The sequence below is a fragment of the Leuresthes tenuis genome, unplaced genomic scaffold (assembly GCF_036924035.1).
Source record: "Leuresthes tenuis unplaced genomic scaffold, fLeuTen1.0.hap1 SCAF_24, whole genome shotgun sequence".
Taxonomy (NCBI): Eukaryota; Metazoa; Chordata; class Actinopteri; order Atheriniformes; family Atherinopsidae; genus Leuresthes; species Leuresthes tenuis.
The window spans coordinates 972,882-999,236 of record NW_027325378.1 but is presented as its reverse complement, the minus strand read 5'-3'; the positions used below and the strand labels follow the sequence as shown (position 1 = coordinate 999,236).

At 42.6% G+C, this 26,355-nt stretch overlaps 1 protein-coding gene across 7 annotated transcripts in view; it reads left to right on the top strand.

Annotated features, from left to right (window-relative positions):
- LOC140284937 (receptor-type tyrosine-protein phosphatase mu-like) overlaps window positions 1–26,355 on the top strand; it is a 195,647-nt gene that overhangs the window by 32,097 nt on the left and 137,195 nt on the right. For all 7 annotated transcript variants that reach the window (XM_072378984.1, XM_072378986.1, XM_072378987.1 and 4 more), the window contains exon 2: window positions 18,990–19,106. In XM_072378984.1, coding sequence (XP_072235085.1) covers window positions 18,990–19,106 — 117 coding nt within the window. The remainder of the gene's footprint in view (window positions 1–18,989; window positions 19,107–26,355) is intronic.

Below are 26,355 nucleotides of genomic sequence, written 5' to 3'. Positions count from 1 at the left end.
TCTTTCTGCATTTGATCTGTCCCTCACACAAACTCTGCTGTTGTCTTGCTGCCATCTTGTGTCATCCTCACTGTCACCATGTGTGTGTTTGTGTGTGTGTTTGTGTCACCAGCTAAATGCCACCATGACACTACAGGCAGTATCCGTCTGTTAGTGTGGATGCGTGTCACTTCCAGTCACGCACGCACTGCCCTGGGGCCTGCTGGGAGCTGTGCATGTCATCGTGTCTCCTCCAATCACCTCTCAGGGTTCTGGATGTTAGCTTCACCACATGCTAACAGCTAGCTGTGAGGCTAATCTCGCACACAGATTACATCAGCCTGGTTACACAATATAATTGGTGGCAGTTTGTGTGTGTGCGTCTATCTACCTTTGTGAGGACAGTCGCTTCGGGTGGGAACGAAGCGAAAACTGTTCAGTCCTGGTTCCAGGATTCATGTTTGAACGAGGTTTATTCTGGGTCAATGTCTTTGGGCTGTGGTCTGTGACTGGGGGTCCTCGTACAGATAGAAGTGCATGTGTGTGATGGACAGACAAAGAGAGGAAGGAAAGGCCTCTTCTTGCAGAGGAAGTGGGACATACAACACGAAGACCAGGCCCCCATCAGGCCTGGAGGCACTGATGGCTTGGAGCTGGAAACACAAGCTGCAGCCCAAAGAAACATCTCACCAACGCATATCAACGCGAACACATGTCTATTTGAAAGCATAACGATGTAAACATATAATGACTAGAGCACATAACAACATAAATGCATAATGACATAAAATCAGAACTTGAAAACATAACAACATAAACACAGAACGACTTGAACACATAACGACTTGAACGCATAAAGACGTAAACGCAGAACGACTTGAACGCATAAAGACTTGAACACATAACGACTTGAACGCATAAAGACGTAAACGCATAAAGACGTAAACGCATAACGACGTAAACGCATAACGACTTGAACGCATAAAGACGTAAACGCATAAAGACGTAAACGCAGAACGACTTGAACGCATAAAGACTTGAACACATAACGACTTGAACGCATAAAGACGTAAACGCAGAACGACTTGAACGCATAAAGACGTAAACGCATAAAGACGTAAACGCAGAACGACTTGAACGCATAAAGACTTGAACACATAACGACTTGAACGCATAAAGACGTAAACGCAGAACGACTTGAACGCATAAAGACTTGAACACATAACGACTTGAACGCATAAAGACGTAAACGCATAAAGACGTAAAAGCATAACGACGTAAACGCATAACGACTTGAACGCATAAAGACGTAAACGCATAAAGACGTAAACGCAGAACGACTTGAACGCATAACAACTTGAACGCATAACGACGTAAACGCATAAAGACTTGAACACATAAAGACGTAAACGCAGAACGACTTGAACACATAAAGACGTAAACGCAGAACGACTTGAACGCATAAAGACTTGAACACATAAAGACGTAAACGCAGAACGACTTGAACACATAAAGACGTAAACGCAGAACGACTTGAACACATAAAGACGTAAACGCATAACGACTTGAACACATAAAGACGTAAACGCTGAACGACTTGAACACATAAAGACGTAAACGCAGAACGACTTGAACACATAAAGACGTAAACGCATAACGACTTGAACGCATAAAGACTTGAACACATAACGACTTGAACACAAAGACGTAAACGCATAAAGACTTGAACACATAACGACTTGAACGCATAAAGACGGAAACGCATAACGACTTGAACGCATAAAGATGTAAACGCATAACGACTTGAACACATAAAGACGTAAACGCATAAAGACTTGAACGCATAAAGACTTGAACACATAACGACTTGAACGCATAAAGACGGAAACGCATAACGACTTGAACGCATAAAGACGTAAACACATAACGACTTGAACACAAAGACGTAAACGCGTAACGACTTGAACGCATAAAGACGTAAACACATAACGACTTGAACGCATAAAGACGGAAACGCATAACGACTTGAACACAAAGACGTAAACGCATAACGACTTGAACACATAAAGACGTAAACACATAACGACTTGAACACAAAGACGTAAACGCGTAACGACTTGAACGCATAAAGACGTAAACGCATAACGACTTGAACACAAAGACGTAAACGCGTAACGACTTGAACACATAAAGACGTAAACGCATAACGACTTGAACGCATAAAGACGTAAACGCAGAACGACTTGAACGCATAAAGACGTAAACGCAGAACGACTTGAACGCATAAAGACGTAAACGCAGAACGACTTGAACGCATAAAGACGTAAACGCAGAACGACTTGAACACACAAAGACGTAAACGCATAACGACTTGAACACAAAGACGTAAACGCAGAACGACTTGAACGCATAAAGACGTAAACGCAGAACGACTTGAACGCATAAAGACGTAAACGCAGAACGACTTGAACGCATAAAGACGTAAACGCAGAACGACTTGAACGCATAAAGACGTAAACGCAGAACGACTTGAACACAAAGACGTAAACGCATAACGACTTGAACGCATAAAGACTTTAACGCAGAACGACTTGAACGCATAACGACTTTAACACATAAAGACGTAAACGCAGAACGACTTGAACGCATAAAGACGTAAACGCAGAACGACTTGAACGCATAAAGACGTAAACGCAGAACGACTTGAACACATAAAGACGTAAACGCATAAAGACGTAAACGCAGAACGACTTGAACACAAAGACGTAAACGCATAACGACTTTAACGCAGAACGACTTGAACGCATAAAGACGTAAACGCAGAACGACTTGAACGCATAAAGACGTAAACGCAGAACGACTTGAACGCATAAAGACGTAAACGCAGAACGACTTGAACGCATAAAGACGTAAACGCAGAACGACTTGAACACAAAGACGTAAACGCATAACGACTTGAACACATAAAGACGTAAACGCAGAACGACTTGAACGCATAAAGACGTAAACGCATAACGACTTGAACACATAAAGACGTAAACGCAGAACGACTTGAACGCATAAAGACGTAAACGCATAACGACTTGAACACAAAGACGTAAACGCAGAACGACTTGAACGCATAAAGACGTAAACGCAGAACGACTTGAACACATAAAGACGTAAACGCATAAAGACGTAAACGCAGAACGACTTGAACGCATAAAGACGTAAACGCAGAACGACTTGAACACAAAGACGTAAACGCATAACGACTTGAACGCATAAAGACGTAAACGCAGAACGACTTGAACACAAAGACGTAAACGCATAACGACTTGAACACATAAAGACGTAAACGCAGAACGACTTGAACGCATAAAGACGTAAACGCATAACGACTTGAACACAAAGACGTAAACGCAGAACGACTTGAACGCATAAAGACGTAAACGCAGAACGACTTGAACGCATAAAGACGTAAACGCATAAAGACGTAAACGCAGAACGACTTGAACGCATAAAGACGTAAACGCATAACGACTTGAACGCATAAAGACGTAAACGCAGAACGACTTGAACGCATAAAGACGTAAACGCAGAACGACTTGAACGCATAAAGACGTAAACGCAGAACGACTTGAACGCATAAAGACGTAAACGCATAAAGACGTAAACGCAGAACGACTTGAACACAAAGACGTAAACGCATAACGACTTGAACGCATAAAGACGTAAACGCAGAACGACTTGAACACAAAGACGTAAACGCATAACGACTTGAACACATAAAGACGTAAACGCAGAACGACTTGAACGCATAAAGACGTAAACGCAGAACGACTTGAACACATAAAGACGTAAACGCAGAACGACTTGAACGCATAAAGACGTAAACGCAGAACGACTTGAACGCATAAAGACGTAAACGCATAAAGACGTAAACGCAGAACGACTTGAACGCATAAAGACGTAAACGCATAAAGACGTAAACGCATAACGACTTGAACGCATAAAGACTTTAACGCATAACGACTTGAACGCATAACGACTTTAACGCATAACGACTTGAACGCATAAAGACGTAAACGCATAAAGACGTAAACGCAGAACGACTTGAACGCATAAAGACGTAAACGCATAAAGACGTAAACGCATAACGACTTGAACGCATAAAGACTTTAACGCATAACGACTTGAACGCATAACGACTTTAACGCATAACGACTTGAACGCATAAAGACGTAAATGCAGAACGACTTGAACACAAAGACGTAAACGCAGAACGACTTGAACGCATAAAGACGTAAACGCATAACGACTTGAACGCATAAAGACGTAAACGCATAAAGACGTAAACGCAGAACGACTTGAACGCATAACGACGTAAACGCAGAACGACTTGAACACAAAGACGTAAACGCAGAACGACTTGAACGCATAAAGACGTAAACGCATAACGACTTGAACGCATAAAGACGTAAACGCATAAAGACGTAAACGCAGAACGACTTGAACGCATAAAGACGTAAATGCAGAACGACTTGAACACAAAGACGTAAACGCAGAACGACTTGAACGCATAAAGACGTAAACGCATAACGACTTGAACGCATAAAGACGTAAACGCATAAAGACGTAAACGCAGAACGACTTGAACGCATAAAGACGTAAATGCAGAACGACTTGAACGCATAAAGACGTAAACGCAGAACGACTTGAACGCATAACGACGTAAACGCAGAACGACTTGAACACATAAAGACGTAAACGCATAAAGACGAAAACGCAGAACGACTTGAACGCATAAAGACGTAAACGCAGAACGACTTGAACGCATAAAGACGTAAACGCATAAAGACGTAAACGCAGAACGACTTGAACGCATAAAGACGTAAACGCATAAAGACGTAAACGCAGAACGACTTGAACGCATAAAGACGTAAACGCAGAACGACTTGAACGCATAAAGACGTAAACGCATAAAGACGTAAACGCAGAACGACTTGAACGCATAAAGACGTAAACGCATAAAGACGTAAACGCAGAACGACTTGAACGCATAAAGACGTAAACGCAGAACGACTTGAACACATAAAGACGTAAACGCAGAACGACTTTAACGCAGAACGACTTGAACGCATAAAGACGTAAACGCAGAACGACTTGAACACATAACGACTTGAACGCATAACGACTTGAACGCATAAAGACGTAAACGCAGAACGACTTGAACGCATAAAGACGTAAACGCAGAACGACTTTAACGCAGAACGACTTGAACGCATAAAGACGTAAACGCAGAACGACTTGAACGCATAAAGACGTAAACGCTGAACGACTTGAACACATAAAGACGTAAACGCAGAACGACTTGAACACATAAAGACGTAAACGCAGAACGACTTTAACGCAGAACGACTTGAACACATAACGACGTAAACGCATAACGACTTGAACGCATAAAGACGTAAACGCAGAACGACTTGAACACATAAAGACGTAAACGCAGAACGACTTTAACGCAGAACGACTTGAACACATAAAGACGTAAACGCAGAACGACTTGAACGCATAACGACTTGAACGCATAAAGACGTAAACGCATAACATTATGATAACTACCTTGTACTGTCTTCAGCTTTCAGGGTTTTAACTCTATACATCAGTTAGATTATTTCAGCTCCATCAGGTGCATTTCAGGCGTCTTATTCCCCAAACTGACAGGTTGTGCAGAACCTGGGAACCTGCAGCCGTGTTTAACAGGTCATGAAAACATCAGTCAGTTTGTTTGATTTTGCTTGAGCTCAGGCAGACTGTCAGGGAGCCATGTTCACACTGGCTCTGTGGTCTTGTTCGGTTCTGTTCGGTTCTGTTCAGTTCTGTTCGGTTCTGTTCGGTTCTGTTCGGTTCTGTTCGGTTCTGTTCGGTTCTGTTCGGTTCTGTTCGGTTCTGGGTTTGGTCGTGTTTCTCTGGTTGGTGCTGACACATGTGGACAACATGACTCAGCAGCTTTAATCAGCGTTGTGTTTCCAGAGTTCAGAGAAAATCTGAAGCCTGGTGTTGGGAGTAGTTAACATTCAGCTGGTGAGCCGGCGCCGGCTAATACGGAACAACAGGACTCTGTGTGTGTTTCTGTGTGTGTTTCTGTGTGTGTTTCTGTGTGTTTCTGTGTGTTTCTGTGTGTGTGTTTGTGTGTTTCTGTGTGTGTTTGTGTGTGTGTTTCTGTGTGTGTTTCTGTGTGTGTTTCTGTGTGTGTTTCTGTGTGTTTCTGTGTGTGTTTGTGTGTGTTTCTGTGTGTGTTTCTGTGTGTTTCTGTGTGTGTTTCTGTGTGTTTCTGTGTGTTTCTGTGTGTGTGTTTGTGTGTTTCTGTGTGTGTTTGTGTGTGTGTTTCTGTGTGTGTTTCTGTGTGTTTCTGTGTGTGTTTCTGTGTGTTTCTGTGTGTGTTTCTGTGTGTTTCTGTGTGTGTTTGTGTGTGTGTTTCTGTGTGTGTTTCTGTGTGTTTCTGTGTGTGTTTGTGTGTGTGTTTCTGTGTGTTTCTGTGTGTGTTTCTGTGTGTTTCTGTGTGTGTTTCTGTGTGTTTCTGTGTGTGTTTGTGTGTGTTTCTGTGTGTGTTTCTGTGTGTGTGTGTTTCTGTGTGTTTCTGTGTGTGTTTCTGTGTGTTTCTGTGTGTGTTTCTGTGTGTGTTTCTGTGTGTGTGTTTCTGTGTGTGTTACTGTGTGTTTCTGTGTGTTTCTGTGTGTGTTTCTGTGTGTTTCTGTGTGTGTTTCTGTGTGTGTTTCTGTGTGTTTCTGTGTGTTTTTGTGTGTGTTTCTGTGTGTTTTTGTGTGTGTTTCTGTGTGTGTGTTTCTGTGTGTGTTTCTGTGTGTTTCTGTGTGTGTTTCTGTGTGTTTCTGTGTGTTTTTGTGTGTGTTTCTGTGTGTGTGTTTCTGTGTGTGTTTCTGTGTGTGTTTGTGATAAAAAAAACAGGAGAATACAATCATCAAAAATACAATCAATGAACAAATCCATGGTTGTTGAAATGATGGACAGTTTCTGCTCTGATCAGTCATCTCTTCTTCTGCAGTTTCCTTTTTGTGTCTTTCTTCCTTATTTCCTGTTTCCTGTTGTCTGGTTTCCTCTTTTTTTACTTTTTTAACCAGAGGATCTTCTTCAATGTTCTTTCTTTTCTTTTCTTCAGCTTTTCCTCCATCTTCCTCTTCTTCAGCAGTCTGTTATGAAGCAACGCAGGAGCTTCTGGCTCCGCCTCTTATTTACAGAAGACTTCCTTACTTCCTGGAAACCTTTCTCTTTGTGTCCTGTTTTAGACATTCAGTCCCTGATGAACGGAGCTCAGCTTCAGAGTTTTCCCACAACTTTAACTTGATGTTTTGCCCTAAAAACGAAGGTGAAGCTGGAACAGGCTCAATGACCACATAGGCCTATGTCACGCCTGAACGCCGCCATTAGGCGCCTTCAGTCGTTTCCTGACACTTTCGGGAGCTTCGGAGAGACTCTTTGTGTTTCACGTGGTCAGGAAAACCCAGTTTGATGCATGCGTGTGTGATTGGCCGGCTCTGATAGATTAGGATGGATTAGTGATTGGCAGCAGCAGAGTTCTAATCCGGCCCACCAGCAGATCAGCTAAATGTGATCAGATCTCTGTGGAGGAGATTTCTCCTCCTCGGAGATGCAGAAGAAGAACTTCCACTTCTTCCTCCTTCATCTGGACTCTTTGATAACACAACTTTTCTTTATCTTCTCCAGTTAATCTCTTACTCTGGATTATTTCATGTGATTTGGTCCAATTATTCTGTTTCTTCTTTTCTACCTTGAAGCATTTTGTGTTTTATTTTCTTAATTTATTATCAGTCGATTCCATCTTTTCTATCTGTTCATTGTGTTGAAACCTTCTTATATTTAGTCAGAAGTCTTTGCATCGTGTTCCTTTTGTCTGTTTTTTTCCTGCCTCATTTCTTCATTGGGAGTTTTTGTCTTTCTGTATTGATCTTTCTATTTGATTTTTTCTGTTCCACCTTCTATCAGACCTGGTTTTTACACATTAGAACAAAAACCAGCTTCCTGTCGCTTCCAAAGCCGGGTTAGAGGTTAGGTTCCTCTGTTCCTCAGCAGGTGTTAAAACAGCAGCAGTGAGTGTAAAACTAAGTGAACCCCTGATCCAGCAGCTTCAGCAGCAGTGAGTGATAAACTAAGTGAACCCCTGATCCAGCAGCTTCAGCAGCAGTGAGTGAGAAACTAAGTGAACCCCTGATCCAGCAGCTTCATCAGCAGTGAGTGTAAAACTAAGTGAACCCCTGATCCAGCAGCTTCAGCAGCAGTGAGTGAGAAACTAAGTGAACCCCTGATCCAGCAGCTTCAGCAGCAGTGAGTGAGAAACTAAGTGAACCCCTGATCCAGCAGCTTCAGCAGCAGTGAGTGTAAAACTAAGTGAACCCCTGATCCAGCAGCTTCAGCAGCAGTGAGTGTAAAACTAAGTGAACCCCTGATCCAGCAGCTTCAGCAGCAGTGAGTGATAAACTAAGTGAACCCCTGATCCAGCAGCTTCAGCAGCAGTGAGTAAAACTAAGTGAACCCCTGATCCAGCAGCTTCAGCAGCAGTGAGCTGCAGTGATGGTTTCCTGTGGGACGTTCTCAGTCTCTCTCCTGGTTCTGGAGGAATCTCGGCCCTCTTCTCTCCAGCGCTGCTTCAGCTCATTGAGGTTTGCAGCTTTGGTTTCTGCACAGCTCTCTTAAGGTCCCACCACAGCATCTCAGTCAGGCTGATATGTGGCTGTAGTTTGTTTATACTTTTCTGACTAATATGGGATGTCTAAATCTAAGTGTCTCTGACACATGCTCTGTTAAATAAAATTTAAACTGTTTAAATAAAATTTAAACTGTTTAAATAAAATTTAAACTGTTTAAATAAAATTTAAACTGAACTCCACCTCTGTATGAAACGCCCGTCTCCATGGCGTGTTTCTAAGCCCCCAGAAGGTCACAGGTCATGACCCATGCTCAGGTTTCAACACACATCTTATCAGGATACGCACACACACAGCATGGGTTCTGGCAAGGCCGCCGAAACCATGGCAACAGCAGCGGCGCCCCGATATGAATGTGACATTTCATCCTGACACTCATTTCCTGTTGGTGTATTGGTATGTGTCCTATCAACAGGATCACATTTCCTCTGAGCACACAGACGTGTTACTGTGGAGCGCACGTGAACCAGCTTTCCGTGCACACATGCATTGGTGCTCTTTGGTCAGCACAAACCCTGTGGGTGTGTCTACATGTTCTGAGTCTTTAATCTGTTTTCTAGACCAGACCAGTCCAGAAACAATCGACTCTTTCTACATCGGGTCCACTGAGGCTGGCTGTCGGCTCACCGCAGAGTTCTGGATGGGCCCAGAACCGGGCCCTGATGGTCATCAGACCACATCTGATGACCATCAGGGCCCAGTTCTGGGTCCATGCCGGTAAATTCCCGTCCTTGGAGGGCTAAGTCTGCTTTCATTTCCCGACTGCCTTCAAACGCTTTGCCTGTTTTAACTGCATCAGCTGCTGATACCACATGTGCTAACTAGCTAACGCTAGCGGCTAATGTAAACAAACAAACTGTCGGAGCCTTTTTCTCTGTCCCCTCAGCCATCATCTGCTTCTACCACAGCCCACTCACATCACCTTCTGGATGTGGCAGGTGTCTTCACCTGAGCTGGACCATCGCCGAGTTGGTCAGGATAGCCGAGCCGTCTTAGATCCCCGTCTCCCCTGGAGGCGTGGCTTCAAACCTTTTTTAGCTTCAGTTGGGAGAGCGTCAGACTGAAGATCTGAAGGTTAGGGTTTCATTATAAGGGCGGCCGTGGCTCAGTGGTGAGTGCGGGTCGTCCAATAACCTGAAGGTTGCCGGTTTGATCCCCTCTCAGCGCTCCTGGGGAGGTGAACTGACAGCTGAATGACAACAAATAAATGTCAAAGCTGCTGTCTCTGCTGAGTTGGATATCACCATCCCGATGGTCACTCCTCCGGACATAATGCCTGCCGAGGCCAGTCCAGATAGAAGATGGTAAACCCAAGATCCTCAGGTCCGCGGGTGGGACCAGCTTTACTCCCAATCCAAGAACCCGATCTTCATTTTATTTGGTGAACAACAAAGTCAACCATCAGCCCAAGTTTCATATATGAAACAGATGAAAAAAATACTTTATTCATCCCCCAGTGGGGGATATACTTTATGAAAAATACTTTTTTCTACTTTCTACAAGAGCAGGACTTCCAGACAGTGATTATATCTGGACCCCCCCCTCTTTTGGTGACAGTAGCTTCTTCAGCAGCTTCACGCTGAAAGGCTGCTGCAGGCATATTTTCCCTTAATACAGAGCTCCTGTCCTTATCTACTACACCTGTCCAACCGCGCTGGGTTTTACCAATCTGGCTTTAGACCTATGCACAGTAGAATCTCCGCTGTCTAATTGGTTGTAAATGATATTGTAACCTCTCTGGACAAAAGGAAACACTGTGCTGCTGTTTTTATTGATTTATCAAAAGTTTTCAATACGGTTGATCATGCTCTGCTTATTCAGAAATGATCTAATATCTGGTTTGATTTATCTGCCTGTAGATGGTTTCAGAATCACCTTTGGGAAAGAACTCAGAAAGCCGGAAAAATTTTATCAGTAACAAAAGGTGTTCCACAAGGATCAGTTCTGGGACCTGTTTTATTTACAATTCATATAAATGATATTGCTAATCTTTATGCAGATGACACAGCTTTGTTCTGCTCTGCTGACATTGTACAGCTTGCAGTTGAGAACCTCTTTTACTGCTGTTCAAAATGCACGTGTTGATCTTAAACTCAATGCAAGCAAAACAAAGTTCCTGTTTTTTTTCTAGAGGTATTGATTTTAGCAGTCTGCACCTATAACACTGAATGGTTGCTGCATTCAGAGAGTCACAGAATATAAGAACCTCGGCATTTCGTTCGATGACTCATTTACTTTTAAACACAAAACTCCGGCTAAAACATGGATTCTTACACAGAAACAGGTCCAGTTTCCCCCTTGGACTGTAGGAAAAGTATAGTCGAGGCAATCTTTTTATCAGTCCTTGATTATTGTGGCATAATCTTTAGGCATGCTGCTGCTCTCAAACCCCTCGACTCACTTTAGTGCTGGAGATCCCTATAATACTCCCTGCTCCCTGTAAGGGTTAGGTTTAGGGTTAGTGTTTAACCCCTAGGGTTAGGGGTTAGGGGTTAGGTCTAGGGTTAGGGATTACACCCTAACCCTAGACCTCTGCCACACAGAGACGGGATAAACACTTTTATCTTTTTATTCACAAAGCTCTAACTGGACACTTAGCACCATATATATCATCCATGCTGGACTGGACCACAGGAACTCACCAAACCTGCTCAGTTGACTATTCTACGGCTCCAGTCTGAACTAGGAAAGACTTCTTTTTGTTTTTGTGCACCAACCACATGGAGCCACCTTCAAAACATTCTCATGATCTCTCACTGCTGCTGGACATTTTGAGACTTTGTGCTCAAACCACCTTCCTTCACCTGTTTTTACGGAGTACCGAGTCTTAATGTTTTAATTTAGTCTTAATCTTTGCTTTGTCTGTATTTTTTCGTTGTAACTCGACATCATTGTAAATAAGGGAAACTTAAAGGTTTTGAAATTGAATATTGTGTTCTTCTGTGTTTCTACAGATAAGGGTTAGGGTCACGATATGTTCAATCAGCTCCTGTGTTGGGTTTCATAGGTAAATAAAATCCATTAGCATGATAGAAAGTCCCAGTTGCACTCTTCGGTTGGACTGTGGCTCCTGTTTTCCTGTTTTGCAGCACGAGGTGTAAAAGAGAAGTGACTTACAGACCTATAAATGATGTGAGCTCGTGGTTCCTCTCTGAGCATTCAGGGACTGACACCCTGTAATGCTCCCTTTGCAATAACTAAAGACAAAGAAAGACACTTGTGGGCCGGATGCTTCTTTCGTTATTGATCAAATTGCATCTCTTAAAGACAGAAAGACCCGGATCAGTCAGAACTTTCTGCTGCTGAATCCAGACGAACTGAAGCTGTTCCCGTTGGACCTGAGCGCTGCAGGGGGAACTCTGTGAGGAGTGATGCGGTCCCGGGTTAAATCTGCTGCTGCTGCTTCGGGTTTAGGGGAGAGGAGCAGCAGTGGAGTCGTAGTTATTGATCAGGCAGCTGGAGAATACAGAGGGCAGACGATCAATAGCTACACATTATGATTAATTACTGCTGGTGTTCTCACACACAGAGCTGCGTTTGTGTGTCCTCTGGGTGTTCGCTGCCTCCTGTCATCACTCTGCCAGCACACACACACATGCACACACACATGCACACACACACACACACACATGCACACACACACGCACACACATGCACACACATGCACACACACACACACACACATGCACACACACACGCACACACATGCACACACATGCACACACACACACACAAACTCTGGGGAGGAGTGCCTGGAATGTGTCGGAATGACACTTTGGAAATGTCTGTGTGCAGGTGTGTGTGTGTGCATGTGTGTGTGCATGTGCATGTGTGTGCATGTGTGTGTGTGTGTGCGTGTGTGTGTGCATGTGTGTGTGTGTGTGTGCATGTGACAGCTCCCTGGAGGTGTGTGTGCTTTTGTCTCATTTCCTGTCGAGGCGAGTCGAGGCGAAGAAGCCCGACAACAATCTTCTCCCTCCCTCTCGGCTTTGTTTTGCTCTGATGAGACGAGGCGACCCGCCGGAGCGGCGGCGGCGGCGTGTTTCCCATCCTTTCCCGTCCTCGTGGTCACGGCCATGAAGCCTTCATGTTGCTGCTCATCATCTGCTGCTGGCAACATGATCACACTTTATGGATGATGGTCACACACACATCTGTTCAGTGTGGACTGATCAAGAGGCTGAGAGTGTTTTCCTCTGGGGGAGCTGTGCGTGCACCTGTGTGTGTGCACGTGTGTGCGTGCACGTGTGTGTGTGCACGTGTGTGCGTGCTCAGTTTGTTATATAGATGCAAATTCATAGCAGCAGATTAAAGAGATTGTGTCTGGTATCTGTTGATGAGCTAACACTGCCCGGCGGGACGTGCGTGTGTGTGTGTGTCCGTGCACGTACGTGCATGTGTGTGTGTGTCCGTGCACGTACGTGCATGTGTGCGCCTTCTGTTATAAAGGAAGAAAATGAGCCTTCCAGCTCTTTAATGTCAGCGCTCTCAGATGACAGCCACACTCACAGAGTCATTACAGTGAAGAGGCTGACGAGGCGTCGGAGATGCCTCACAGTGTTCACACACACACACGTGCACGCACGCACGTGCACGTAGGGGGGGCACACAGTGTTCACACACACACACGTGCACGCACAGGGGGGTGTGCGCTCTGAATGGAGGGATTTACACGTCTTTGAGTCAGGAGGAAGGAGGAGGTTTACATCTATTACCAGTGTGTGAGGAGCCAGCAGGGAGCATGCTGGGAAATCGTAATGAACTGGAACTGTCTCCCTCTGAAGAACATTATCTGTTTACAAGCTGCTGTCAGAGCCGAGGATCAGGAAACGTTTAACAGGGACGCCATCACAGCTGCAGCCGCTCACCCGTCCACCAATCAGATTCTCCAGGAAGACCCACAAACACACCGGTTCACAGCCGCAGGTCACGCAAATAATCTCAAATAATCTCAAATAATCTCAAATAATCAAACAGTCCAGCATTTAATACCTGGGATATCATTAATACCTGGGACATTATATCATTAATACCTGGGACATTATATCATTAATACCTGGGACATATCATTAATACCTGGGATATCATTAATACCTGGGACATTATATCATTAATACCTGGGACATTATATCATTAATACCTGGGACATTATATCATTAATACCTGGGACATATCATTAATACCTGGGATATCATTAATACCTGGGACATCGTATCATTAATACCTGGGACATCGTATCATTAATACCTGGGACATCGTATCATTAATACCTGGGACATTATATCATTAATACCTGGGACATTATATCATTAATACCTGGGACATCGTATCATTAATACCTGGGATATCATATCATTAATACCTGGGACATCGTATCATTAATACCTGGGACATCGTATCATTAATACCTGGGACATTATATCATTAATACCTGGGACATTATATCATTAATACCTGGGACATATCATTAATACCTGGGATATCATTAATACCTGGGACATTATATCATTAATACCTGGGACATTATATCATTAATACCTGGGACATATCATTAATACCTGGGATATCATTAATACCTGGGACATCGTATCATTAATACCTGGGACATCGTATCATTAATACCTGGGACATCGTATCATTAATACCTGGGACATTATATCATTAATACCTGGGACATTATATCATTAATACCTGGGACATCGTATCATTAATACCTGGGATATCATATCATTAATACCTGGGACATCGTATCATTAATACCTGGGACATTATATCATTAATACCTGGGACATCGTATCATTAATACCTGGGACATCGTATAATTAATACCTGGGACATCGTATCATTAATACCTGGGACATCGTATCATTAATACCTGGGACATCGTATCATTAATACCTGGGACATTATATCATTAATACCTGGGACATATCATTAATACCTGGGACATCGTATCATTAATACCTGGGACATTATATCATTAATACCTGGGACATCGTATCATTAATACCTGGGACATCGTATCATTAATACCTGGGACATCGTATCATTAATACCTGGGACATTATATCATTAATACCTGGGACATATCATTAATACCTGGGACATTATATCATTAATACCTGGGACATCGTATCATTAATACCTGGGACATCGTATCATTAATACCTGGGACATTATATCATTAATACCTGGGACATATCATTAATACCTGGGACATCGTATCATTAATACCTGGGACATTATATCATTAATACCTGGGACATCGTATCATTAATACCTGGGACATCGTATCATTAATACCTGGGATATCATATCATTAATACCTGGGACATCGTATCATTAATACCTGGGACATCGTATCATTAATACCTGGGACATTATATCATTAATACCTGGGACATTATATCATTAATACCTGGGACATCGTATCATTAATTCCTGGGACATATCATTAATACCTGGGACATCGTATCATTAATACCTGGGACATCGTATCATTAATACCTGGGACATCGTATCATTAATACCTGGGACATCATATCATTAATACCTGGGACATCGTATCATTAATTCCTGGGACATATCATTAATACCTGGGACATCATATCATTAATTCCTGGGACATCGTATCATTAATACCTGGGACATCGTATCATTAATACCTGGGACATCATATCATTAATACCTGGGACATCGTATCATTAATACCTGGGACATCGTATCATTAATACCTGGGACATCATTAATACCTGGGACATCGTATCATTAATACCTGGGATATCGTATCATTAATACCTGGGACATCGTATCATTAATACCTGGGACATTATATCATTAATACCTGGGACATCGTATCATTAATACCTGGGATATCATATCATTAATACCTGGGACATCGTATCATTAATACCTGGGACATCGTATCATTAATACCTGGGACATCGTATCATTAATACCTGGGACATTATATCATTAATACCTGGGACATCGTATCATTAATACCTGGGACATCGTATCATTAATACCTGGGACATCGTATCATTAATACCTGGGACATCATATCATTAATACCTGGGATATCGTATCATTAATACCTGGGATATCGTATCATTAATACCTGGGACATCGTATCATTAATACCTGGGACATCGTATCATTAATACCTGGGACATCGTATCATTAATACCTGGGACATCGTATCATTAATACCTGGGACATTATATCATTAATACCTGGGACATTATATCATTAATACCTGGGACATCGTATCATTAATTCCTGGGACATATCATTAATACCTGGGACATCGTATCATTAATACCTGGGACATCGTATCATTAATACCTGGGACATCGTATCATTAATACCTGGGACATCATATCATTAATACCTGGGACATCGTATCATTAATTCCTGGGACATATCATTAATACCTGGGACATCATATCATTAATTCCTGGGACATCGTATCATTAATACCTGGGACATCGTATCATTAATACCTGGGACATCATATCATTAATACCTGGGACATCGTATCATTAATACCTGGGACATCGTATCATTAATACCTGGGACATCATTAATACCTGGGACATCGTATCATTAATACCTGGGATATCGTATCATTAATACCTGGGACATCGTATCATTAATACCTGGGACATTATATCATTAATACCTGGGACATCGTATCATTAATACCTGGGATATCATATCATTAATACCTGGGACATCGTATCATTAATACCTGGGACATCGTATCATTAATACCTGGGACATCGTATCATTAATACCTGGGACATTATATCATTAATACCTGGGACATCGTATCATTAATACCTGGGACATCGTATCATTAATACCTGGGACATCGTATCATTAATACCTGGGACATCATATCATTAATACCTGGGATATCGTATCATTAATACCTGGGATATCGTATCATTAATACCTGGGACATCGTATCATTAATACCTGGGACATCGTATCATTAATACCTGGGACATCGTATCATTAATACCTGGGACATTATATCATTAATACCTGGGACATCATATCATTAATACCTGGGATATCATATCATTAATACCTGGGACATCGTATCATTAATTCCTGGGACATCATATCATTAATACCTGGGACATCGTATCATTAATACCTGGGACATCGTATCATTAATACCTGGGACATCATTAATACCTGGGACATCGTATCATTAATACCTGGGACATCGTATCATTAATACCTGGGACATCGTATCATTAATACCTGGGACATCGTATCATTAATACCTGGGACATTATATCATTAATACCTGGGACATCGTATCATTAATACCTGGGACATCGTATCATTAATACCTGGGACATCGTATCATTAATACCTGGGACATCATTAATACCTGGGACATCGTATCATTAATACCTGGGATATCATTAATACCTGGGACATCGTATCATTAATACCTGGGACATCGTATCATTAATACCTGGGACATTATATCATTAATACCTGGGACATCGTATCATTAATACCTGGGACATCGTATCATTAATACCTGGGACATCGTATCATTAATACCTGGGACATCGTATCATTAATACCTGGGACATCATTAATACCTGGGACATCATATCATTAATACCTGGGACATCGTATCATTAATACCTGGGACATCGTATCATTAATACCTGGGACATCGTATCATTAATACCTGGGACATTATATCATTAATACCTGGGACATCGTATCATTAATACCTGGGACATCGTATCATTAATACCTGGGACATCGTATCATTAATACCTGGGACATCATTAATACCTGGGACATCGTATCATTAATACCTGGGATATCATTAATACCTGGGACATCGTATCATTAATACCTGGGACATCGTATCATTAATACCTGGGACATCGTATCATTAATACCTGGGACATCGTATCATTAATACCTGGGACATCGTATCATTAATACCTGGGACATCGTATCATTAATACCTGGGACATCGTATCATTAATACCTGGGACATCGTATCATTAATACCTGGGACATCGTATCATTAATACCTGGGACATCGTATCATTAATACCTGGGACATCGTATCATTAATACCTGGGACATCGTATCATTAATACCTGGGACATCGTATCATTAATACCTGGGACATCGTATCATTAATACCTGGGACATCGTATCATTAATACCTGGGATATCGTATCATTAATACCTGGGACATCGTATCATTAATACCTGGGACATCGTATCATTAATACCTGGGACATCGTATCATTAATACCTGGGACATCGTATCATTAATACCTGGGACATCGTATCATTAATACCTGGGACATCATATCATTAATACCTGGGATATCGTATCATTAATACCTGGGACATTATATCATTAATACCTGGGACATATCATTAATACCTGGGACATCGTATCATTAATACCTGGGACATTATATCATTAATACCTGGGACATATCATTAATACCTGGGACATCGTATCATTAATACCTGGGACATCGTATCATTAATACCTGGGACATCGTATCATTAATACCTGGGACATCGTATCATTAATACCTGGGACATCGTATCATTAATACCTGGGACATCGTATCATTAATACCTGGGACATCGTATCATTAATACCTGGGACATCGTATCATTAATACCTGGGACATCGTATCATTAATACCTGGGACATCATATCATTAATACCTGGGACATCGTATCATTAATACCTGGGACATCGTATCATTAATACCTGGGACATCGTATCATTAATACCTGGGACATCATATCATTAATACCTGGGATATCATTAATACCTGGGATATCATTAATACCTGGGACATCATATCATTAATACCTGGGACATCGTATCATTAATACCTGGGACATCATATCATTAATACCTGGGATATCATACCTAGGAATCAGCCGGTCAGTCAGAGTTTATTGACCAGACCAGAATCAGCTGCATTTTATCCAGATTTACAAAGTTGTTTCCATCCATCCTGATAAGCCTCAGTTCCTCTAAACTGACAAAAAGCTCTTGATTGAACTGTTTTTCCTTTTCTTGAGACTAAAAAGCACAATTTAAACTGGTTAATGTTGCTTATGAAAATAAGAAAAGGTGTGTTGTAATAAAACTTTTATTTATATATTTCATATTTAAGCAGTAAAGGGTTATTCTCCACTCTGGACCTGATTCTGAGTGAAACCGTTCTCAGTAAACTCAGCCAGCGCCTCTCTGTGTTTCAGCCTGTCTCTCCGGCCCGTCTGCAGACTGCCTGCTGGTCCAGTCCAAAGAGGACGACTTCGACTGGGAGCAGGGCGACACCACGGAGCGTCCGGCCAGCAGCCCGTGGATCCCAGCAGGTACCGTCCCAGTTGGGCTAGGAGGGGTTTCCAGCATGTTTCATGATGAGCCTTTTCTGCTGCCTCTGGAAAAGAAACAGAACTCCAGCAGAACCTTCCAGACCTTTACAGGAACAGAAATGATGAGCTGATGTTTTTCAGAACCAGAACCTGTTCTGAACAGGAGGAGGATGGGTTGGTGGTCACTTTTACATCAGGTTCATCTGTTTCTGATGATGAGAACTTCAGCGTTTAAAAGGGTTTAAGAGTCCAGCAGCTAAAACCACAGAGTCAGCGTCAGACTTGGGTTGTGAGACGGTTTTTAGAGTCAGATTTGGGTTGTGAGACGGTTTTTAGAGTCAGATTTGGGTTGTGAGACAGTTTTTAGAGTCAGATTTGGGTTGTGAGACGGTTTTTAGAGTCAGACTTGGGTTGTGAGACAGTTTTTAGAGTCAGATTTGGGTTGTGAGACGGTTTTTAGAGTCAGATTTGGGTTGTGAGACGGTTTTTAGAGTCAGATTTGGGTTGTGAGACGGTTTTTAGAGTCAGATTTGGGTTGTGAGACGGTTTTTAGAGTCAGCGTCAGATTTGGGTTGTGAGACGGTTTTTAGAGTCAGATTTGGGTTGTGAGACGGTTTTTAGAGTCAGATTTGGGTTGTGAGACGGTTTTTAGAGTCAGATTTGGGTTGTGAGACGGTTTTTAGAGTCAGCGTCAGATTTGGGTTGTGAGACGGTTTTTAGAGTCAGATTTGGGTTGTGAGACGGTTTTTAGAGTCAGACTTGGGTTGTGAGACAGTTTTTAGAGTCAGACTTGGGTTGTGAGACGGTTTTTAGAGTCAGATTTGGGTTGTGAGACGGTTTTTAGAGTCAGCGTCAGATTTGGGTTGTGAGACGGTTTTTAGAGTCAGATTTGGGTTGTGAGACGGTTTTTAGAGTCAGACTTGGGTTGTGAGACAGTTTTTAGAGTCAGACTTGGGTTGTGAGACGGTTTTTAGAGTCAGTGTCAGATTTGGGTTGTGAGACGGTTTTTAGCGTCAGATTTGGGTTGTGAGACGGTTTTTAGAGTCAGTTTTGGGTTGTGAGACGGTTTTTAGAGTCAGCGTCAGATTTGGGTTGTGAGACGGTTTTTAGAGTCAGATTTGGGTTGTGAGACGGTTTTTAGAGTCAGACTTGGGTTGTGAGACAGTTTTTAGAGTCAGACTTGGGTTGTGAGACGGTTTTTAGAGTCAGTGTCAGATTTGGGTTGTGAGACGGTTTTTAGCGTCAGATTTGGGTTGTGAGACGGTTTTTAGAGTCAGTTTTGGGTTGTGAGACGGTTTTTAGAGTCAGTGTCAGATTTGGGTTGTGAGACGGTTTTTAGAGTCAGATTTGGGTTGTGAGACGGTTTTTAGAGTCAGATTTGGGTTGTGAGACGGTTTTTAGAGTCAGACTTGAGTTGTGAGACGGTTTTTAGAGTCAGCGTCAGATTTGGGTTGTGAGACGGTTTTTAGCGTCAGATTTGGGTTGTGAGACGGTTTTTAGAGTCAGATTTGGGTTGTGAGACGGTTTTTAGAGTCAGCGTCAGATTTGGGTTGTGAGACGGTTTTTAGAGTCAGATTTGGGTTGTGAGACGGTTTTTAGAGTCAGACTTGGGTTGTGAGACAGTTTTTAGAGTCAGACTTGGGTTGTGAGACGGTTTTCAGAGTCAGATTTGGGTTGTGAGACGGTTTTTAGAGTCAGCGTCAGATTTGGGTTGTGAGACGGTTTTTAGAGTCAGACTTGGGTTGTGAGACAGTTTTTAGAGTCAGACTTGGGTTGTGAGACGGTTTTCAGAGTCAGATTTGGGTTGTGAGACGGTTTTTAGAGTCAGCGTCAGATTTGGGTTGTGAGACGGTTTTTAGAGTCAGATTTGGGTTATGAGACGGTTTTTAGAGTCAGACTTGGGTTGTGAGACGGTTTTTAGAGTCAGCGTCAGATTTGGGTTGTGAGACGGTTTTTAGAGTCAGATTTGGGTTGTGAGACGGTTTTTAGAGTCAGACTTGGGTTGTGAGACAGTTTTTAGAGTCAGACTTGGGTTGTGAGACGGTTTTTAGAGTCAGATTTGGGTTGTGAGACGGTTTTTAGAGTCAGCGTCAGATTTGGGTTGTGAGACGGTTTTTAGAGTCAGATTTGGGTTGTGAGACGGTTTTTAGAGTCAGACTTGGGTTGTGAGACAGTTTTTAGAGTCAGACTTGGGTTGTGAGACGGTTTTTAGAGTCAGTGTCAGATTTGGGTTGTGAGACGGTTTTTAGCGTCAGATTTGGGTTGTGAGACGGTTTTTAGAGTCAGTTTTGGGTTGTGAGACGGTTTTTAGAGTCAGTGTCAGATTTGGGTTGTGAGACGGTTTTTAGAGTCAGATTTGGGTTGTGAGACGGTTTTTAGAGTCAGATTTGGGTTGTGAGACGGTTTTTAGAGTCAGACTTGAGTTGTGAGACGGTTTTTAGAGTCAGCGTCAGATTTGGGTTGTGAGACGGTTTTTAGCGTCAGATTTGGGTTGTGAGACGGTTTTTAGAGTCAGACTTGAGTTGTGAGACGGTTTTTAGAGTCAGTGTCAGACTTGGGTTGTGAGACGGTTTTTAGAGTCAGATTTGGGTTGTGAGACGGTTTTTAGAGTCAGCGTCAGATTTGGGTTGTGAGACGGTTTTTAGAGTCAGATTTGGGTTGTGAGACGGTTTTTAGAGTCAGACTTGGGTTGTGAGACAGTTTTTAGAGTCAGACTTGGGTTGTGAGACGGTTTTCAGAGTCAGATTTGGGTTGTGAGACGGTTTTTAGAGTCAGCGTCAGATTTGGGTTGTGAGACGGTTTTTAGAGTCAGACTTGGGTTGTGAGACAGTTTTTAGAGTCAGACTTGGGTTGTGAGACGGTTTTCAGAGTCAGATTTGGGTTGTGAGACGGTTTTTAGAGTCAGCGTCAGATTTGGGTTGTGAGACGGTTTTTAGAGTCAGATTTGGGTTGTGAGACGGTTTTTAGAGTCAGACTTGGGTTGTGAGACAGTTTTTAGAGTCAGACTTGGGTTGTGAGACGGTTTTTAGAGTCAGATTTGGGTTGTGAGACAGTTTTTAGAGTCAGACTTGGGTTGTGAGACGGTTTTTAGAGTCAGATTTGGGTTGTGAGACAGTTTTTAGAGTCAGACTTGGGTTGTGAGACGGTTTTTAGAGTCAGATTTGGGTTGTGAGACGGTTTTTAGAGTCAGACTTGGGTTGTGAGACAGTTTTTAGAGTCAGATTTGGGTTGTGAGACGGTTTTTAGAGTCAGACTTGGGTTGTGAGACAGTTTTTAGAGTCAGACTTGGGTTGTGAGACGGTTTTTAGAGTCAGATTTGGGTTGTGAGACGGTTTTTAGAGTCAGATTTGGGTTGTGAGACAGTTTTTAGAGTCAGACTTGGGTTGTGAGACGGTTTTCAGAGTCAGATTTGGGTTGTGAGACGGTTTTTAGAGTCAGCGTCAGATTTGGGTTGTGAGACGGTTTTTAGAGTCAGACTTGGGTTGTGAGACAGTTTTTAGAGTCAGACTTGGGTTGTGAGACGGTTTTCAGAGTCAGATTTGGGTTGTGAGACGGTTTTTAGAGTCAGCGTCAGATTTGGGTTGTGAGACGGTTTTTAGAGTCAGATTTGGGTTGTGAGACGGTTTTTAGAGTCAGACTTGGGTTGTGAGACAGTTTTTAGAGTCAGACTTGGGTTGTGAGACGGTTTTTAGAGTCAGATTTGGGTTGTGAGACAGTTTTTAGAGTCAGACTTGGGTTGTGAGACGGTTTTTAGAGTCAGATTTGGGTTGTGAGACGGTTTTTAGAGTCAGACTTGGGTTGTGAGACAGTTTTTAGAGTCAGATTTGGGTTGTGAGACGGTTTTTAGAGTCAGACTTGGGTTGTGAGACAGTTTTTAGAGTCAGACTTGGGTTGTGAGACGGTTTTTAGAGTCAGATTTGGGTTGTGAGACGGTTTTTAGAGTCAGATTTGGGTTGTGAGACGGTTTTTAGAGTCAGATTTGGGTTGTGAGACGGTTTTTAGAGTCAGCGTCAGATTTGGGTTGTGAGACGGTTTTTAGAGTCAGATTTGGGTTGTGAGACGGATTTTAGAGTCAGTGTCAGTTTTGGGTTGTGAGACGGTTTTTAGAGTCAGATTTGGGTTGTGAGACGGTTTTTAGAGTCAGATTTGGGTTGTGAGACGGTTTTTAGAGTCAGCGTCAGATTTGGGTTGTGAGACGGTTTTTAGAGTCAGCGTCAGATTTGGGTTGTGAGACGGTTTTTAGAGTCAGATTTGGGTTGTGAGACGGTTTTTAGAGTCAGACTTGGGTTGTGAGACAGTTTTTAGAGTCAGACTTGGGTTGTGAGACGGTTTTTAGAGTCAGATTTGGGTTGTGAGACGGTTTTTAGAGTCAGATTTGGGTTGTGAGACGGTTTTTAGAGTCAGATTTGGGTTGTGAGACGGATTTTAGAGTCAGTGTCAGTTTTGGGTTGTGAGACGGTTTTTAGAGTCAGATTTGGGTTGTGAAACGGTTTTTAGAGTCAGATTTGGGTTGTGAGACGGTTTTTAGAGTCAGATTTGGGTTGTGAGACGGTTTTTAGAGTCAGATTTGGGTTGTGAGACGGTTTTTAGAGTCAGATTTGGGTTGTGAGACGGTTTTTAGAGTCAGATTTGGGTTGTGAGACGGTTTTTAGAGTCAGATTTGGGTTGTGAGACGGTTTTTAGAGTCAGACTTGGGTTGTGAGACAGTTTTTAGAGTCAGACTTGGGTTGTGAGACGGTTTTCAGAGTCAGATTTGGGTTGTGAGACGGTTTTTAGAGTCAGCGTCAGATTTGGGTTGTGAGACGGTTTTTAGAGTCAGATTTGGGTTGTGAGACGGTTTTTAGAGTCAGACTTGGGTTGTGAGACGGTTTTTAGAGTCAGATTTGGGTTGTGAGACAGTTTTTAGAGTCAGACTTGGGTTGTGAGACGGTTTTTAGAGTCAGATTTGGGTTGTGAGACGGTTTTTAGAGTCAGACTTGGGTTGTGAGACAGTTTTTAGAGTCAGATTTGGGTTGTGAGACGGTTTTTAGAGTCAGACTTGGGTTGTGAGACAGTTTTTAGAGTCAGACTTGGGTTGTGAGACGGTTTTTAGAGTCAGATTTGGGTTGTGAGACGGTTTTTAGAGTCAGATTTGGGTTGTGAGACGGTTTTTAGAGTCAGCGTCAGATTTGGGTTGTGAGACGGTTTTTAGAGTCAGATTTGGGTTGTGAGACGGATTTTAGAGTCAGTGTCAGTTTTGGGTTGTGAGACGGTTTTTAGAGTCAGATTTGGGTTGTGAGACGGTTTTTAGAGTCAGATTTGGGTTGTGAGACGGTTTTTAGAGTCAGCGTCAGATTTGGGTTGTGAGACGGTTTTTAGAGTCAGCGTCAGATTTGGGTTGTGAGACGGTTTTTAGAGTCAGCGTCAGATTTGGGTTGTGAGACGGTTTTTAGAGTCAGATTTGGGTTGTGAGACGGTTTTTAGAGTCAGACTTGGGTTGTGAGACAGTTTTTAGAGTCAGACTTGGGTTGTGAGACGGTTTTTAGAGTCAGATTTGGGTTGTGAGACGGTTTTTAGAGTCAGCGTCAGATTTGGGTTGTGAGACGGTTTTTAGAGTCAGATTTGGGTTGTGAGACGGATTTTAGAGTCAGTGTCAGTTTTGGGTTGTGAGACGGTTTTTAGAGTCAGATTTGGGTTGTGAGACGGTTTTTAGAGTCAGATTTGGGTTGTGAGACGGTTTTTAGAGTCAGATTTGGGTTGTGAGACGGTTTTTAGAGTCAGATTTGGGTTGTGAGACGGTTTTTAGAGTCAGATTTGGGTTGTGAGACGGTTTTTAGAGTCAGATTTGGGTTGTGAGACGGTTTTTAGAGTCAGATTTGGGTTGTGAGACGGTTTTTAGAGTCAGACTTGGGTTGTGAGACAGTTTTTAGAGTCAGACTTGGGTTGTGAGACGGTTTTCAGAGTCAGATTTGGGTTGTGAGACGGTTTTTAGAGTCAGCGTCAGATTTGGGTTGTGAGACGGTTTTTAGAGTCAGATTTGGGTTGTGAGACGGTTTTTAGAGTCAGACTTGGGTTGTGAGACGGTTTTTAGAGTCAGATTTGGGTTGTGAGACAGTTTTTAGAGTCAGACTTGGGTTGTGAGACGGTTTTTAGAGTCAGATTTGGGTTGTGAGACGGTTTTTAGAGTCAGACTTGGGTTGTGAGACAGTTTTTAGAGTCAGATTTGGGTTGTGAGACGGTTTTTAGAGTCAGACTTGGGTTGTGAGACAGTTTTTAGAGTCAGACTTGGGTTGTGAGACGGTTTTTAGAGTCAGATTTGGGTTGTGAGACGGTTTTTAGAGTCAGATTTGGGTTGTGAGACGGTTTTTAGAGTCAGCGTCAGATTTGGGTTGTGAGACGGTTTTTAGAGTCAGATTTGGGTTGTGAGACGGATTTTAGAGTCAGTGTCAGTTTTGGGTTGTGAGACGGTTTTTAGAGTCAGATTTGGGTTGTGAGACGGTTTTTAGAGTCAGCGTCAGATTTGGGTTGTGAGACGGTTTTTAGAGTCAGCGTCAGATTTGGGTTGTGAGACGGTTTTTAGAGTCAGCGTCAGATTTGGGTTGTGAGACGGTTTTTAGAGTCAGATTTGGGTTGTGAGACGGTTTTTAGAGTCAGACTTGGGTTGTGAGACAGTTTTTAGAGTCAGACTTGGGTTGTGAGACGGTTTTTAGAGTCAGATTTGGGTTGTGAGACGGTTTTTAGAGTCAGCGTCAGATTTGGGTTGTGAGACGGTTTTTAGAGTCAGATTTGGGTTGTGAGACGGATTTTAGAGTCAGTGTCAGTTTTGGGTTGTGAGACGGTTTTTAGAGTCAGATTTGGGTTGTGAGACGGTTTTTAGAGTCAGATTTGGGTTGTGAGACGGTTTTTAGAGTCAGATTTGGGTTGTGAGACGGTTTTTAGAGTCAGATTTGGGTTGTGAGACGGTTTTTAGAGTCATATTTGGGTTGTGAGACGGTTTTTAGAGTCAGATTTGGGTTGTGAGACGGTTTTTAGAGTCAGACTTGGGTTGTGAGACAGTTTTTAGAGTCAGACTTGGGTTGTGAGACGGATTTTAGAGTCAGTGTCAGTTTTGGGTTGTGAGACGGTTTTTAGAGTCAGTTTTGGGTTGTGAGACGGTTTTTAGAGTCAGACTTGGGTTGTGAGACAGTTTTTAGAGTCAGACTTGGGTTGTGAGACGGTTTTTAGAGTCAGACTTGGGTTTTGAGACGGTTTTTAGAGTCAGTGTCAGATT